Below are 12,923 nucleotides of genomic sequence, written 5' to 3'. Positions count from 1 at the left end.
TCCCTGCAGGGAAAACATCTTAGATGACTCTGAAACAGGAACATGCACCACAGGAAGTTATGTAGAGCGAGCGATGGGCTCTGAATGTACCTCTGAGCTTATTAGGCAATAACTTGTTGTGCTTGCCTGTATTCCAAGAACTCTCGGCAGAATGATGCTGTGCCAGTCAACGCTTGAAGGGAAAGGGAGCTCAGCAACAACCCAGCTTCATTGCCAACACCCACCCTCAGCAACAAACACAGAGCAGCAGGAACTTTACTCCCCTTTATAAAAGGGCTTTGTGTTTTGCTGTCCGTTACAGAACTAGGCTTTCTAAAGCTAAAGAGCAGAAAACATGTATTTGATTTTTAACTATGTATCCTCAGCTTTAGAAGCACACTTACCCTGTGCTCTTAAAAGCCTATTTTAAAGTGGCCATTAATATTTTCAACTTTTTAGCATAAGTCAGATTCCAGGGCTACAACCACACTATCTTGCCTTTTTTTTTTTTAAGGAATATGGATTACTTTTTTAAAAGACAATTTTTCATTAGTATTTTCACTATTAACAAACACATCAGGTTACAGCTTGCATGTGAAGTGAAAAAGCACTACGTTGACTTAATATGTTTCTGGAGAACTGAGCTATTTGCTCTGCCCCTGCAACAGCATCTCTGGTTTTGAAAATGAAAGAATGGAGGAAAAACAGGAATGAGGCAGTAAATGCACTCTTCAGTTCCAGGTGCCTTTCAGGTGTTTTATGAGTGAAGCTCCCACTCCACCACCAACCAAATTCTAGAGCCAAATGATCAATACTGCTTCCAAAGGACACTAATAAGGGATCCACCTCTCCACAACCCCTTAAGAGGGAGCAACAAAGAAAACCTGTTAAAGCCTGAGTGGCAGAGTTTTGCACAGCTTTCCCTGGAGTTAACAAATATCATCAGCATTCATACTTCAGTCAAAACATTCAGTTCAATGGTCCTTTTCCCCTTAAAATGCATGCCATTAAATGCTATACTTACAAGGTAAATTAGCTTCAAGTTCTGCAACCTCTGTTGAAAGAAAAAAAAATACTGTTATTTATGCAAGCATAAAGCCATTCTTGAAGTCCAAATTGGCAGATCTAATTTAAACCACCCTATAAATCAAATTTCGCTTAAAATAATTAAGCTGCACTGGAGGTTTACCTTCAAATTTCTCTTTAAGCCATGGAATTCATTACTAAAAACACTCAGCTGCCCTACATACAATGCAAACATATCCTACTGTGCTTAGGAGGTTCAGCTCTGCCAAGACTGAAGCACCAGGGCTTCTAATACACAGAGCGCTGGCATTTCAAAAGGTGGCATCATCCAAACCTCTGAAGTTGTCTACGTAAAGCCCTAAAATACAGAAAGCCATAACCCCACAGCCTGCAAAACACAAGAGCAGAAAAACCTCAAGAATTGGGGTGTCAGTCCAATAATAAAAAGAAGCACAAGAGGTTCACAGCCTGCACAAGCATCACCACTCTCCAGCATCTACCTGCTAATGCTCTTCCACCATCAGCTATAGGACTCCCTCAGTCATGCACTGCTTTTGTGGAGAATCCTTGGAGCACGATATCACATACTGCACGCTTGGAAACAGCTGCTGAAGCCCTGCTTCAGTGGCACTGTCATACTAGATGTTGTCCTGCCTGCAGAAGCCAGCATTAAGAGCACCAAAAGAAGAGGGAAAGACAAACCTTCACTTCAAGCACTCAGCACAGCAATGTGCATAGCGAAGTGATAAAAACACCTGCATCTATTGCACTACTCCCCGCCCCCCCCAAAACCTCTGCACTGCTGAACTCAGAGTGTTAAGATTTTTTGCTCCTATCCCTGTTGGATATTTCCCCTCAGAGCATGGTTTGCTATAGATATGCACTCTTGTTCAATTAAGACTTCTTTTTATTTATTGTATTCCCCATGCACAAAACTTAAAAGTTATTCATAAAAGAAAGGAAGTAGCCTGATTCAGTTGCATAGCTCCTAGGAAAGGAATTTTACTCCTAAGCCCCTTCTCTAACACGCTACTTTCTCTGGAAGACCCCCTGCTTTCTCCTTCTTTTGTGTATTTTATTAAAGTCTTACTTTCAACTACCTGTATTTCACACAAGCATGAACGAGATGCATCAAGATATCTCCCCCTTTCACTTCTGAAGTTCTAGGAAACCTAATCAAATATATTTCTGCATTTCCTGCAGTCTTTTTTTCCACTTGATTTCTAACTTTGCTTTCTGGTCTGCACAGACACAGCCCATTTATTTGGGCTAACAACAACGTGTAAGAGATTTCAACACCAACTCTCAAAAACACATGTCTAAAGAAAACTGTAATTCAGTTTAAGATATGGGGAGCAATTTCTTGGCACAGAATCCAAACTGAGCTCATCACAATTAAGAGCTCGCTAATTCTGCAGAACTTTTCTTGCATCCATGCTTACCAAACCCGGCTGATCTCTGCAGCGAGCATGATGCTTATTTGACTCCCACCTCCCACTTGCTTGGCAGAGCCCTGGTATCCCTGCACCTGCAGCCTACTATACCAAGAGAGAAAACCCCACCAAAACTGTGTTTCACACTTACCTAAAAAGTTCACAATTGCACTCTTTAAAATCCCACACTCTGCAGCACTCAAGCAGCCACAGCTGATTTAACCAAAGTTACGTACTGAAAGACCCCCAACACTGGGGGCTTACTTTTGCTAAAAGTTTTCAAAGAGTACTGTCTTTACCATATACCAAAAATGTGATTTCAGCTATAATCAAGGACTTTATTTTTACTTTCCCTTTCTGGTTAAAAAAAAGAATGACAAGCCATAACCAACTACTGAAGGCTGCAGCTGTACAAACCCATCATAAGAGTATTCCCCCACCCCTTTCACTTTAAACTCACCAGCCTTTCACAGTGGGAGGCACTATCAATCTTCACTAGCGGGTGGAGTTTAGGACCTGGCTCTTATTTTAAGGTGTTGACTGCTTTCCTTATTGCTTTCTGTGCTTGTGTGTTGTTCGGCTTAATGAATCTTGCCCACTCTTTGCTTCAATTCTGAGAAAAGGGCAGCAGGGAAAAGGGAAACACCAAAGGACAGAGCATGTTCAAATCCAGCAATGGCCGGGCTGCAGCAGCTCTGCTGAGCCGGGGCCTCACTTCTGCCTCCTGCAAGGTTCAGTAGAGAGTTTACTGATCACCATAGCTCCTTTGAAGTGTGAAAAATTTCCTGCCATGCATTCACGCTTCTGTGTTTCCCTTTGTCTTGGCACATGAACGAGCGGGTTTTCTTGTGAAAACATGAAAACGAAGGTGCTCACACCCATGAGTACAGAACAGCGTGCTCTTTCTTTGAAGGTGTGCAAAGAGGTGGGAAGGCTATGATAACTAATCCACACGAAAGCTTTGTGAACAAAGGCAAGTTCCCCAAAATAAAGGTTTCTAATCAACTCTGCAACAAACCACTGAAACTAAGAATGGAACAACTTTATGAAGATAAAAAAAGCAGGTAAAGACCTGCTTCAATAAACTAAACTTTTAAAGTAGCATCAAGTAAGGAAACAGATGTTACTACTAACTGTGCCATATAAACATTGGTGATTAACAATAACCAGCACATTTAATGGGCCAAAGCTACGGTGTTTGTGAGTTTTCCAAATTCTATGACTCTTTGGTAGTGACAGTCTTGACATTGAAATCGTTCTTGTATTTTACTGCTCAGAAAGCAAACATTTTGGCCACATCGCTCAAGCTCCATTAAGATTCTGATGTTTTAAGTTATGTCTTTTCCACATAAAGTAATACCACTGACAAGAATATTCTCCATAAGAAAATGCCCCCTGTGCAGTCTGCCAACTTATTGGCATGGTTCAACAGAATTGTAAGCAAGCAAAATGTAGAAACAACAGTTAGGCCTCCAACGCACTGAACTTCCAAGAGCTCTAAAAGCCTCACTAAATTAAACAAACTTAATCCTACAATCTTTCTGACTTCCTCTTTCAAAAAATGACTGCAATTACAGCTGAACAGTAAAGAAAGCCCAATTCGACTGCTTTTCATAATGCTTTGTGGATAATCAGTATTGTGTCTCAATTCACAGCCACCTCACCGTTCCTTAAGATGCCGAGACAAACAACCGGATAACCCAAGTCTCAGGAAATATTGTGCGAAAGCACTCCAGAACTTCCACGAAAAACCAGGGCTCGTCAATGCCTGCTCAGTGCTGGCTTAGCAGAGGTGCAGAAACACTGCAGACCATCTGAATTCCTCTCGCAGTCGAGAGGGCTGATTGCCAAGCAGCAGCAAACCCAGGAGCACCGCAAGACCCTGCGCCCATGCTGGTAAGCCCTCCCAGGTAGGTCCAAAAGGCCGTAGTGTAAGTGCAGACACACACCAGAGCTTCTGCAGGGAACAAACTCGGGTGCAGTCAGCCCTCACCCAGACTAGCTCCCGACCAGCCAGTCTGGTGTTCCTGAAACCTTATTTGATTGGATGCAGGAGCACACCCCAGTAGCAGGTATATTTGCAGAGTCCTGCTCTTGACCCAGTATGCACCTGTTTGAACAGTTCCAAACGCTATTTTAAACCATAAAAAGAGTAAAAAGGCAAGGGTTAAACTTAAACCTACCACAGACTTTGGAAGAGTTGAATGCAAACTGATTATGTCTCAGAAGCAGCTTAGGAACTTTATAAAACAGGGGAAAGCTAAGCCTAACACAAGCAGCCAGAGCTATTTATAAACAATTTCACAAATAATAACTCTCCCTACCCATGACAATTATCAAGACAGAAATAGGAACACACAATCCTGACATGTGTACAGGCATATGGTTTATGAGAGACCCACGTGAATGTTATATTCAGTAATGCACAGACTACAATCACGTTGTCCTGCTCCCTCCCCTTCCCCCTGCCCAACTCAACCAGTCAGAATATACAAATGCTTTGTTTACTAGCCTTGCCACAAAGACTCAGGCCATGTGCTTCCCACTGGAGTTTGTTTTTAAGTACACAAAATGAAAGCATTATTTCCTCAACTGAAATGAACGTTCTCATCCACAGCAATACTTACTTCTCTAACAAAAACTCTATTTTCTAAGTATTAATTCTAGCAGTATTATGCTGTTTGCCTGCTAATTCTACCCATCTGCCTTTATAGCTTTTCCTACTTAGCTCCTCTGAACTGTACAACCATACATACCAGTATTAGAAGTCAAACAAGCTGCCTAATACTTCAAGTTTTTCAACAGAGTAAGAGATGTATGTTTTCCTTCCACTTCCAAATGTTTATTTTAAACAAGATACTATCAAATCACATGCTTCAGCTTCTATACACTGTTACAAAACTTATTACCCTGACATCAAAAACTAGAAAAAGCCACTGTGGCTGGAAATCTCTAACACTGCAATATATCAATTCATACTTCAGGTATGCTGAAACTCAGAGATGTAAGAAGTGAAGCAATACATTGACCAGGCCACCCTTTGTCAGTGAAATCCTAGAAAAAGTCTCAGTAATAATTTTTCAAATTAGCTTCAGTTCTTGTGTGTCTTTTTGGCTTTACAGTATCTATCACAGTTAGGCTGCAAGCATTTTAGTGTAAACTACTAGTTTCCTCTTCAATAAATATAAATCACTCATTCATCAAGCAGCTTTCCACTGTCTTCTTCCAAAATAAAGGATTTCATTTTGGGGGGAGGGGAGGGAAGAAACATCACTGAGGAGGAAATGCTTTTGCAATTTAAGTTGTGCAATGTGCAGAAGTTAATGCAGCATTTTCAAAACAATGCCTCAAGTAACTTCAAGAGTGTTAATGAAGGAAAGTTTTTATTAATTCTCAAGAAACAAGTATTTTTTCCCCTCTCAATTTTCCTCACCTGCTACTGCGAGGAGGGATATTACCGTACCTGAAGGTTTGAAGAAAGCAAATACACGGATTCTCATTTTTACTTACAATGCACATTTACCTCATTTTTGTGATCAGTTTCTCACTTTCTTCTACAAATGCACACCTGAAACTTTTTCCGGTTACATAAATCTGGCTGTAAAACCCACAAATGTTGAAGACAACTGAGGAATAAACCATGCTAACTCATCTTCTTAGATATTAAGTTATTTCAAGCTGTCACTTACAATCAAACTAAGCAGCACTGGTAATATAAAACTGAATGATGTTTAGGTGCACTACAAAAAAAGCATTTCAAGGGCTAACTTTTGTGATCAATAAGCGTATACATCACTGCTACTACTGACGTCCTGGCATGTTCTTTATCTTTAATTCAATCTAGTAGTCATGTTCAGTATACAATATTAAACTTAATAGTACTTTGACTTGTCCTCTGCTCCTTTCAAATTTTCAGAAAGGAGATGCCTTTCAAGTTCAGCCCTGCATGGCTCACAGCATGCTGCAGGAGCAGTCATGCAGCCCCTATTCCTAACTTCATTAAGTTCCCCCCTTAGAGATGAATTTAACATCAAAAATTGCCTCTGCAGCACAGAACAAATTGAAAGCTGCTAAAGTAGGTGTACTGCTTGCTCTATTTTAACTTGAGTACTACATCTACAGAATTAGGGCCCTACTCTCCAACTGAGCCTGTATTGAAAATCCTGTGAGAATAGAGATGCAAGAATATGTCACACTGAACTTTTAAAAAAAATTGTGCTTTATTAGAGCCTCTCTCCCTGCCAGAGAGGCAGCAGAGGTCCTTTAAGCACCTTTCTGTCTGTTCCTCCTCCCCACGTCAGTATTTGCTTTCCACCTTCTCCAGTTGTTCACATTTCCTCCATTTGGCTAGTCACTGCTTGGTCTCTCTCCAGTCCACTCCTCCTTGGCCAGAAAGCCTCTCTCCAAGATCTGTCAGCCTGAATTACTGTCCTCCCCCTCCCTCACCCTCAGACACTTCTGCCCTCAGTGATTTTGAAGCAGTGGATGTTTTCCTGTGACTTCCCAGAGTTTCAGAACTACCACCGTGCTCCTCACGCCAGACACATGTGCCCTGCTAACCTCCCAAGTGTGCTCCATTAGTTGCTGAGATAATCAGCAGGGGACAGGCTGCTACCGAATCCTGTTTAGCAGCCACGACTTTAACACCCCAGAGAATATCCAGCTGTCTCAGAATTGCTTCCTTACATAAAACTTCCTATCTAGGAATAGAGGTTTTTGCCTTTCGTAATAAGTCCATGAAATAACCCAACAAAACAGTGCCCTGAGCCATGATTGATATTTGAATATGTAACAATACTGGACATGTAAGCAATCAAGGCACAGCTTAGAAAAACTAACAAGGGCACCTGTATTTTAAGAGTGACATTTTCACAGAAGTGGGGAAAAAAGTCTATGTAACTGCACCCATCGCTAAAGCCAAGTCCAGCACCTGACAACACTCAGCTGACAGCTCACATACTTCCAGTTTTAGCAAAAGTATTTCAAATGCCGACTTTGAATTTTCTTCTTATCCATACGGTGCAAATAGCTAACATCATACCTAAATTATCACTTATTTTTCCTACTTTAAGGCAATATCAGTTAGCAGACATATGTAGTTGGTCTATGCCAAATTTTTAAAAGTTTGTAAGCATCGTCTAGACTTATCACTGGCTGGGGTCATGGCCATCTACCCCATAATCAAAATGTCATTGATCTATTTACCAGTCAGTATACACGATACATTTGAGGACTGCAGGGTTATCAATGTGACAACACATCCTTCAAAGAGATCCTATAATGCCTCCCTGGACAGGACTTTCTATCAACACAAACAAGGCTGTCTTTAATTTATCTCCAGATAAAAAACAGACACTGTCTGTCTGGGCAATACTTCTAGTAAAACTGGCAGACATCTGACTGCAGAATTTATTAGACTATCACCAATTTACTGAGGATCAGGAATAGGAGAGTATCTCTCCAACACATCATCAGTCCAGCAGGCGAACAGCTACCTGACCTTGATTCATACACTATCGCCAGCTCCCAGGGTCAGCCGGGATTTAAGGTACTGTGCCAAAAATCACCTTCAGCTAAGCTTCCAGGACAGCCCACCATGTGTCTAAGCTGCTGTGGAGGACGCTGCACAGACCAGTTGCCCGCTGTTCTCCTATTGACTCAGAAGCTATAGGCTTATTTGAAGCCAAAAAGGATCCAGACATGCTACAGAAAGAACATAGCTATCACTGAGCTTTCTAATGTACGTGACCACAGTCCCCTGTTCTTTCAGCTCAGAGCCTTTACACAGTAGAATAAAACCACCACCACTTACACCATTAAGAGGTACAACTGAACCAGCACTAACCTCAGCACAACAAAGCAGAACATGCTGGGCCTTTTCTCGTCTCCTCCTGCTCCTTCCTTACTGATAGCCAGCATTTCTTTTCTTTTTTGTAGAACAGATTATTTTTTAATTCATAGTTGCCAAGAGATTGACCTGATTGAGCCTGCAACTGTCATCTCTTTGGTTAATAACTCCAGCCTAAACAAACATCAGTAACAACTTCTACTTACAACTACTCTTACAGGCTCCCACCGACTTTGTTTCAAGTCTAATACAACAGCCAATTACAGTTTCGCACAATCAAGCAGTAAAAGGCCTCCTCCTCGCTGTACGCACACCTCTGGCAGGCAGTTTGTCACTCCCTATCAAACTCATTCCTGCAGACCTAGACAACGTGACCTAAAAAGACCTGTCAACATCAGAAGTCCATCTTCACTCCAGCTCTCAACATTGTAGATGCTGCTTCAGCTATCTAGCTTTAAGAGCTGGAGCAAGTTCTAGAAACTTTTGTAACTGAATGGTCTACATTTAGTTTAAAGTGTAGCTTAAAAAAGAATCTCCCCAACAAGTCTTTTTCAGACTAACTACTAGATTTTCCCCGTGCTTTCAGCATAGTTATACCGAAGTGATCGACTTCTACTGTCAGTTCCCATTCAGTCCAGAAACCATTCTAACCAGACTGACAGCCACTCCTACAACTCTTTTTAGAGAGCCACGTCATACAACTTTCACACACAATCAGATCACAATCCAACACTCGCGCTTGTCAGAAGGATGCCAGCAGTGACCTGCTTTTAACATTTGTCAGTTTGGGACTCAACTCGTTCAATACTTCGTCTGCGCTGATTTGCTAATGGTAGCCATAGCAATTGCAATGTCAATACAAATTTTCTATAGCTTACGTTCTTTTCTTCCCCTGCAGACATAGGTAAGGTTTTAGTCATAAAAGTGAAAAAACATGATTACTATAAGGGTACAGTAAAATTTCTTATGGCACTTCACGCTATACCAGGCATTGCAGTTGAAGTGTATTTATATTATACTGCTATTTTCCCCTCAAGTCTACACTTGCAGGTTAATGAAAATCTCAGATTATATATATTTAGTAATTTGGCTTTGTAGCTTAGCCTGGTTAAAGAGCTTATTCCTCTTGCCTGATATCTCTCCCCCTCAGAATTGGAGTTAACTGAGGATTTCCAAACTGGAAGTCTAAAGCAAGCTCTTTGCAAGAGTTATCACATCAGGGTTTAAAGTGAATTAAAACTCCCTGTCCTCAGAACAATGCAAAGAGAAAATTGTGACCGTAATGTTCCTACAGTCTAGTTGAGGCACTTCCCAGTGCACTGAGGCAGCAGCATTTGCAGTGGAACCTTGCTCCAGTATACAGTTATATGGCAGAATCTACCTTAATTCGAAAAAGCCATAGGTAACACTATGGTTAGGCAATATCATTCAGGCAAATATACCCGTGTCAGTCTCAAGCCATTCTGAAATAAGACCAGGAAATGGGCACATTTATTTGACTGGCATAAATCCTAACCAGACAGCTTACACATCAACAGTAGTATATTTGCTATTGATCATTTTTAGCAGAAACATCAACCTAAACAACATATTCCTTGCCACTAGATGCACAGCTCAAGCATTAAAACACTCAACTATTACCAGAGAGAGTAAACCTGGGTTTAAGCCCACAGCAACTGCAAAGTGTCGGCATCGATGGATTTTTAAATATAAGATTACCTATGCTACAGAAAAAATGAAGAGCCAGAAAGAGCTGTCCCCAATTTTATAGTAAAATAGTTTAATTATTGTCTTACAAACTACCTCATTTATCCAGAACTGCCACAAAGTAAAAGTTTTTTTTGCCCACCAGGGGCGAGCCAGCTAGTAACAACCTACAGTAGCCTTCCTAGAACAGACCCTATCATACTACAAAAATTAGTGTTGTTTTTTTATTCACTACTTCATACTCAACTTCCAGTGACTCCAGGCCTATGAAAAATATCTCTCTGCAACGCTTTTTTAAGCTTTTTAAAGTTTATTGCCTCTGATCTATACCACTAAAGATCACCGGAACACCAATGTTACTCTTAGGACTTTCTTTCCTGTCACAGGCAGTTATGTTTTTGCTCAAAAAATACCTTCCTATCAAATCAATTCTGATATTCCTCTCCTATATATTTAGTGACACTTATGTGACAATTTTTTATCATAATGTTTTAACTGATGACACAGTTCCCAACGATGGATTAGGTTTTTAGCAGACTAAGGAGGAGGCTTTTTACATTTTGCATTATTCAATTAAAATAAGCGTCCTACAGGCAAAGAGCTGTTGGAGATGCGATGTATGCCAATATATACCCTACAGTATAAATCCTGAGGTAAGTCACAAGCAATTTTAAAAATACTTCTGGAAATCATTTTATATGCAATTTAGTATTGTTTACCGGCAATACTCCTGCAAACTGTAAATCCCAAAATATTTAAATATAAGTTCCTTTCACCTTTAACAAGTAATTTATCTCGAACAGACACCCTCCGAGTTGAATCAGAAGCTGGATTGGATGCACGGGGTCCTCTGACACCATCATCCCGCTTCAACTTGCTTGCCAGAGTTAGCATTACTGCTGTCTTCAACCTAGAACACAAATATTAGAACAAAGTCAATTACCAAAACTAAAACATTGTGGGGGGGAAGTACAAAACCAAGTTACAGTTAGCTCCTTATTCAACAACTATCATCATATTCTTAGCAGTCAAACAAAGAACACGATATATACAGCTAAAGTGACTGCAATTAAAGACGAGGACAGCCTAGAGTACTTGAAGAATGAGAGTTTGTTTCAGATTTGAATACTGAGAGAGTTACAGTACGTTAGGCCAAGAGGAAGCCGAATTTTGCTGGAGAAAGGTCAGACTTTCATCATTGTTTACAATCCAATTTCACTGCACCATCTACCACAGTATACCACTGCTTGACATCGCTCCTTCGAAAGGATTGCTGTGAAAATACCCCTGCCACACCCCTGGGCAGACAACCAGCTACAACCACTCTCATCCATACTTCGCATGACAACATTCAGGGTTGGGCGGGGGGGCGCAGGGGAAGAGAGAAAGGGGAGGAGAGGGGTTACTGGAACAATTCTCTAACACTAGGAAGTGAGCTTTGAGCCAGCTACCAGGACACAGGAAAGGAAACAGATTTAAACTGCAAGTAGTGCAATCATCTATGCAGCTGCACAACAGTAACCCTTCACAGTGCGAAGCAACAGCACAGAGAGTTACATATTTGATAATTGAAATGAAGAGATTTTTTGCTGTGTCAGTCCTCCACTATAGAAGATAACTGCACTGATAAACAAATTACAATAAAAGGTGGACAGAATGCCAAAGTCATAAAACCAAAACATTCAGTCTGTCATGGCTTAATACATTTTTGACACTGTTCCTAGCTGAAGGCAACGCATTCTTCTTTAACAGTTTGGCCAAAACCAACATAATGCTGACAAGATCCATACCCTTTAGGCCCAACCACCACTGAAATGGTAGGAGAAATGTTTATCCTTTAGTCATATGAATTAATTAAACAAAATAAAGGCAAAAAAACTGTAAGAAGTGAGCATATAGTCTTTACATGAACTAGTTTGCATAGAAGACCAGACAGGTATGATGCAGGAGTTACCAAGACATGAAACAGATGCTCAGGTAACATCAGCTCTCATACTATAAAATGGAGAATCAGCCGAGATAGTCATAAGGCAAACGATAAAGTCCAGTAAACCACTGAGATGAAGACAATCACACTATAAAACGACAAGATTCGATACAAGATTCATCTCTGTCAGCTTCAGCTCTATGTGTCTCGATGTTTCTTTCCTTCTTGTAACAAGCCCTGAAGTGAAGTTTAACAAGTCCACTGCAACAGCAGTTACTTGGCTTGTTCATTTTGTTTGTTCTTGCTCCAGAGAAAACAGGAGATAAAGCCTCTGGCCTGCCAATCTAGTCACTACATCCATAAAGATGGCCCTGCTGCTTTCCCAAGGTTGTGAGACAGCTGACAGATTTATACCAAACATCAAGCCAACACCAAAATACCAGTGAAGGGGCGAGGAGAAATGAAACGACTGACACAACACTTGGATGTTGAGAAGAACATAAGAGATAAGTGAGTAACAAGGTTTAAAAAAAAAAAAAAAGGAAAGCATATATTTCACAATAGTACCTAACAGTATGAAACTCTGGTAAGACCTACAAGAAGGTCAAGTTCTCTGAAGTTGACAAGTACGTGTATTACCTTCAAGATCCAAATTTAAGAAAAAAAAAAAAAAGAAAAGTAAAATTCAGGGCAAATATAAATCCCGCTTGCTCAGCCGAAACATTCAGTAGGCTTTTTTCTCCCACTACCCCAGAGAAAGAAAGAATAAGCAGACAAAACAGTCCTTTTTTCCTTGGAGAAGAGAAAGACAACAGCTCGTTTTTAAATTTAAAAAAAAAAAAAAAAAAAAAAAAAAAGGGGCGCGTAGGGGAGTCTGGGAAGTAGTGACACAGGGTCCGAAAAGGAAAAAAAATAGAAGAGAAAAACTGTAACTGCAGGCAACACCCTCCCCCAAAAAAAACCTTTTAGATGCCAAGTCCAAATGAAAACAACTTCAATGGGA

The 12,923-nt window shown here is 40.6% G+C and overlaps 1 protein-coding gene across 1 annotated transcript in view; it reads right to left on the bottom strand.

Moving 5' to 3' along the window:
- Positions 1-10,904, bottom strand: part of UBE2F (ubiquitin-conjugating enzyme E2F (putative)) — a 79,094-nt gene extending 68,190 nt beyond the window's left edge. Inside the window, exons 1-2 of the mRNA XM_009584022.1 lie at positions 10,770-10,904; positions 1,004-1,033 (exon numbers count right to left, since the gene is read on the bottom strand). Of these exons, the coding sequence (XP_009582317.1) occupies positions 1,004-1,033; positions 10,770-10,887 (148 nt within the window). The 5' untranslated portion in view covers positions 10,888-10,904. The remainder of the gene's footprint in view (positions 1-1,003; positions 1,034-10,769) is intronic.
- Positions 10,905-12,923: the final 2,019 nt, after the last annotated feature.

Source organism: Fulmarus glacialis, unplaced genomic scaffold (assembly GCF_000690835.1).
Source record: "Fulmarus glacialis isolate BGI_N327 unplaced genomic scaffold, ASM69083v1 scaffold3848, whole genome shotgun sequence".
Lineage (NCBI taxonomy): Eukaryota > Metazoa > Chordata > Aves > Procellariiformes > Procellariidae > Fulmarus > Fulmarus glacialis.
Note: the sequence above shows the minus strand (reverse complement) of the source record. Positions and strands in the feature narration are given on the sequence as shown.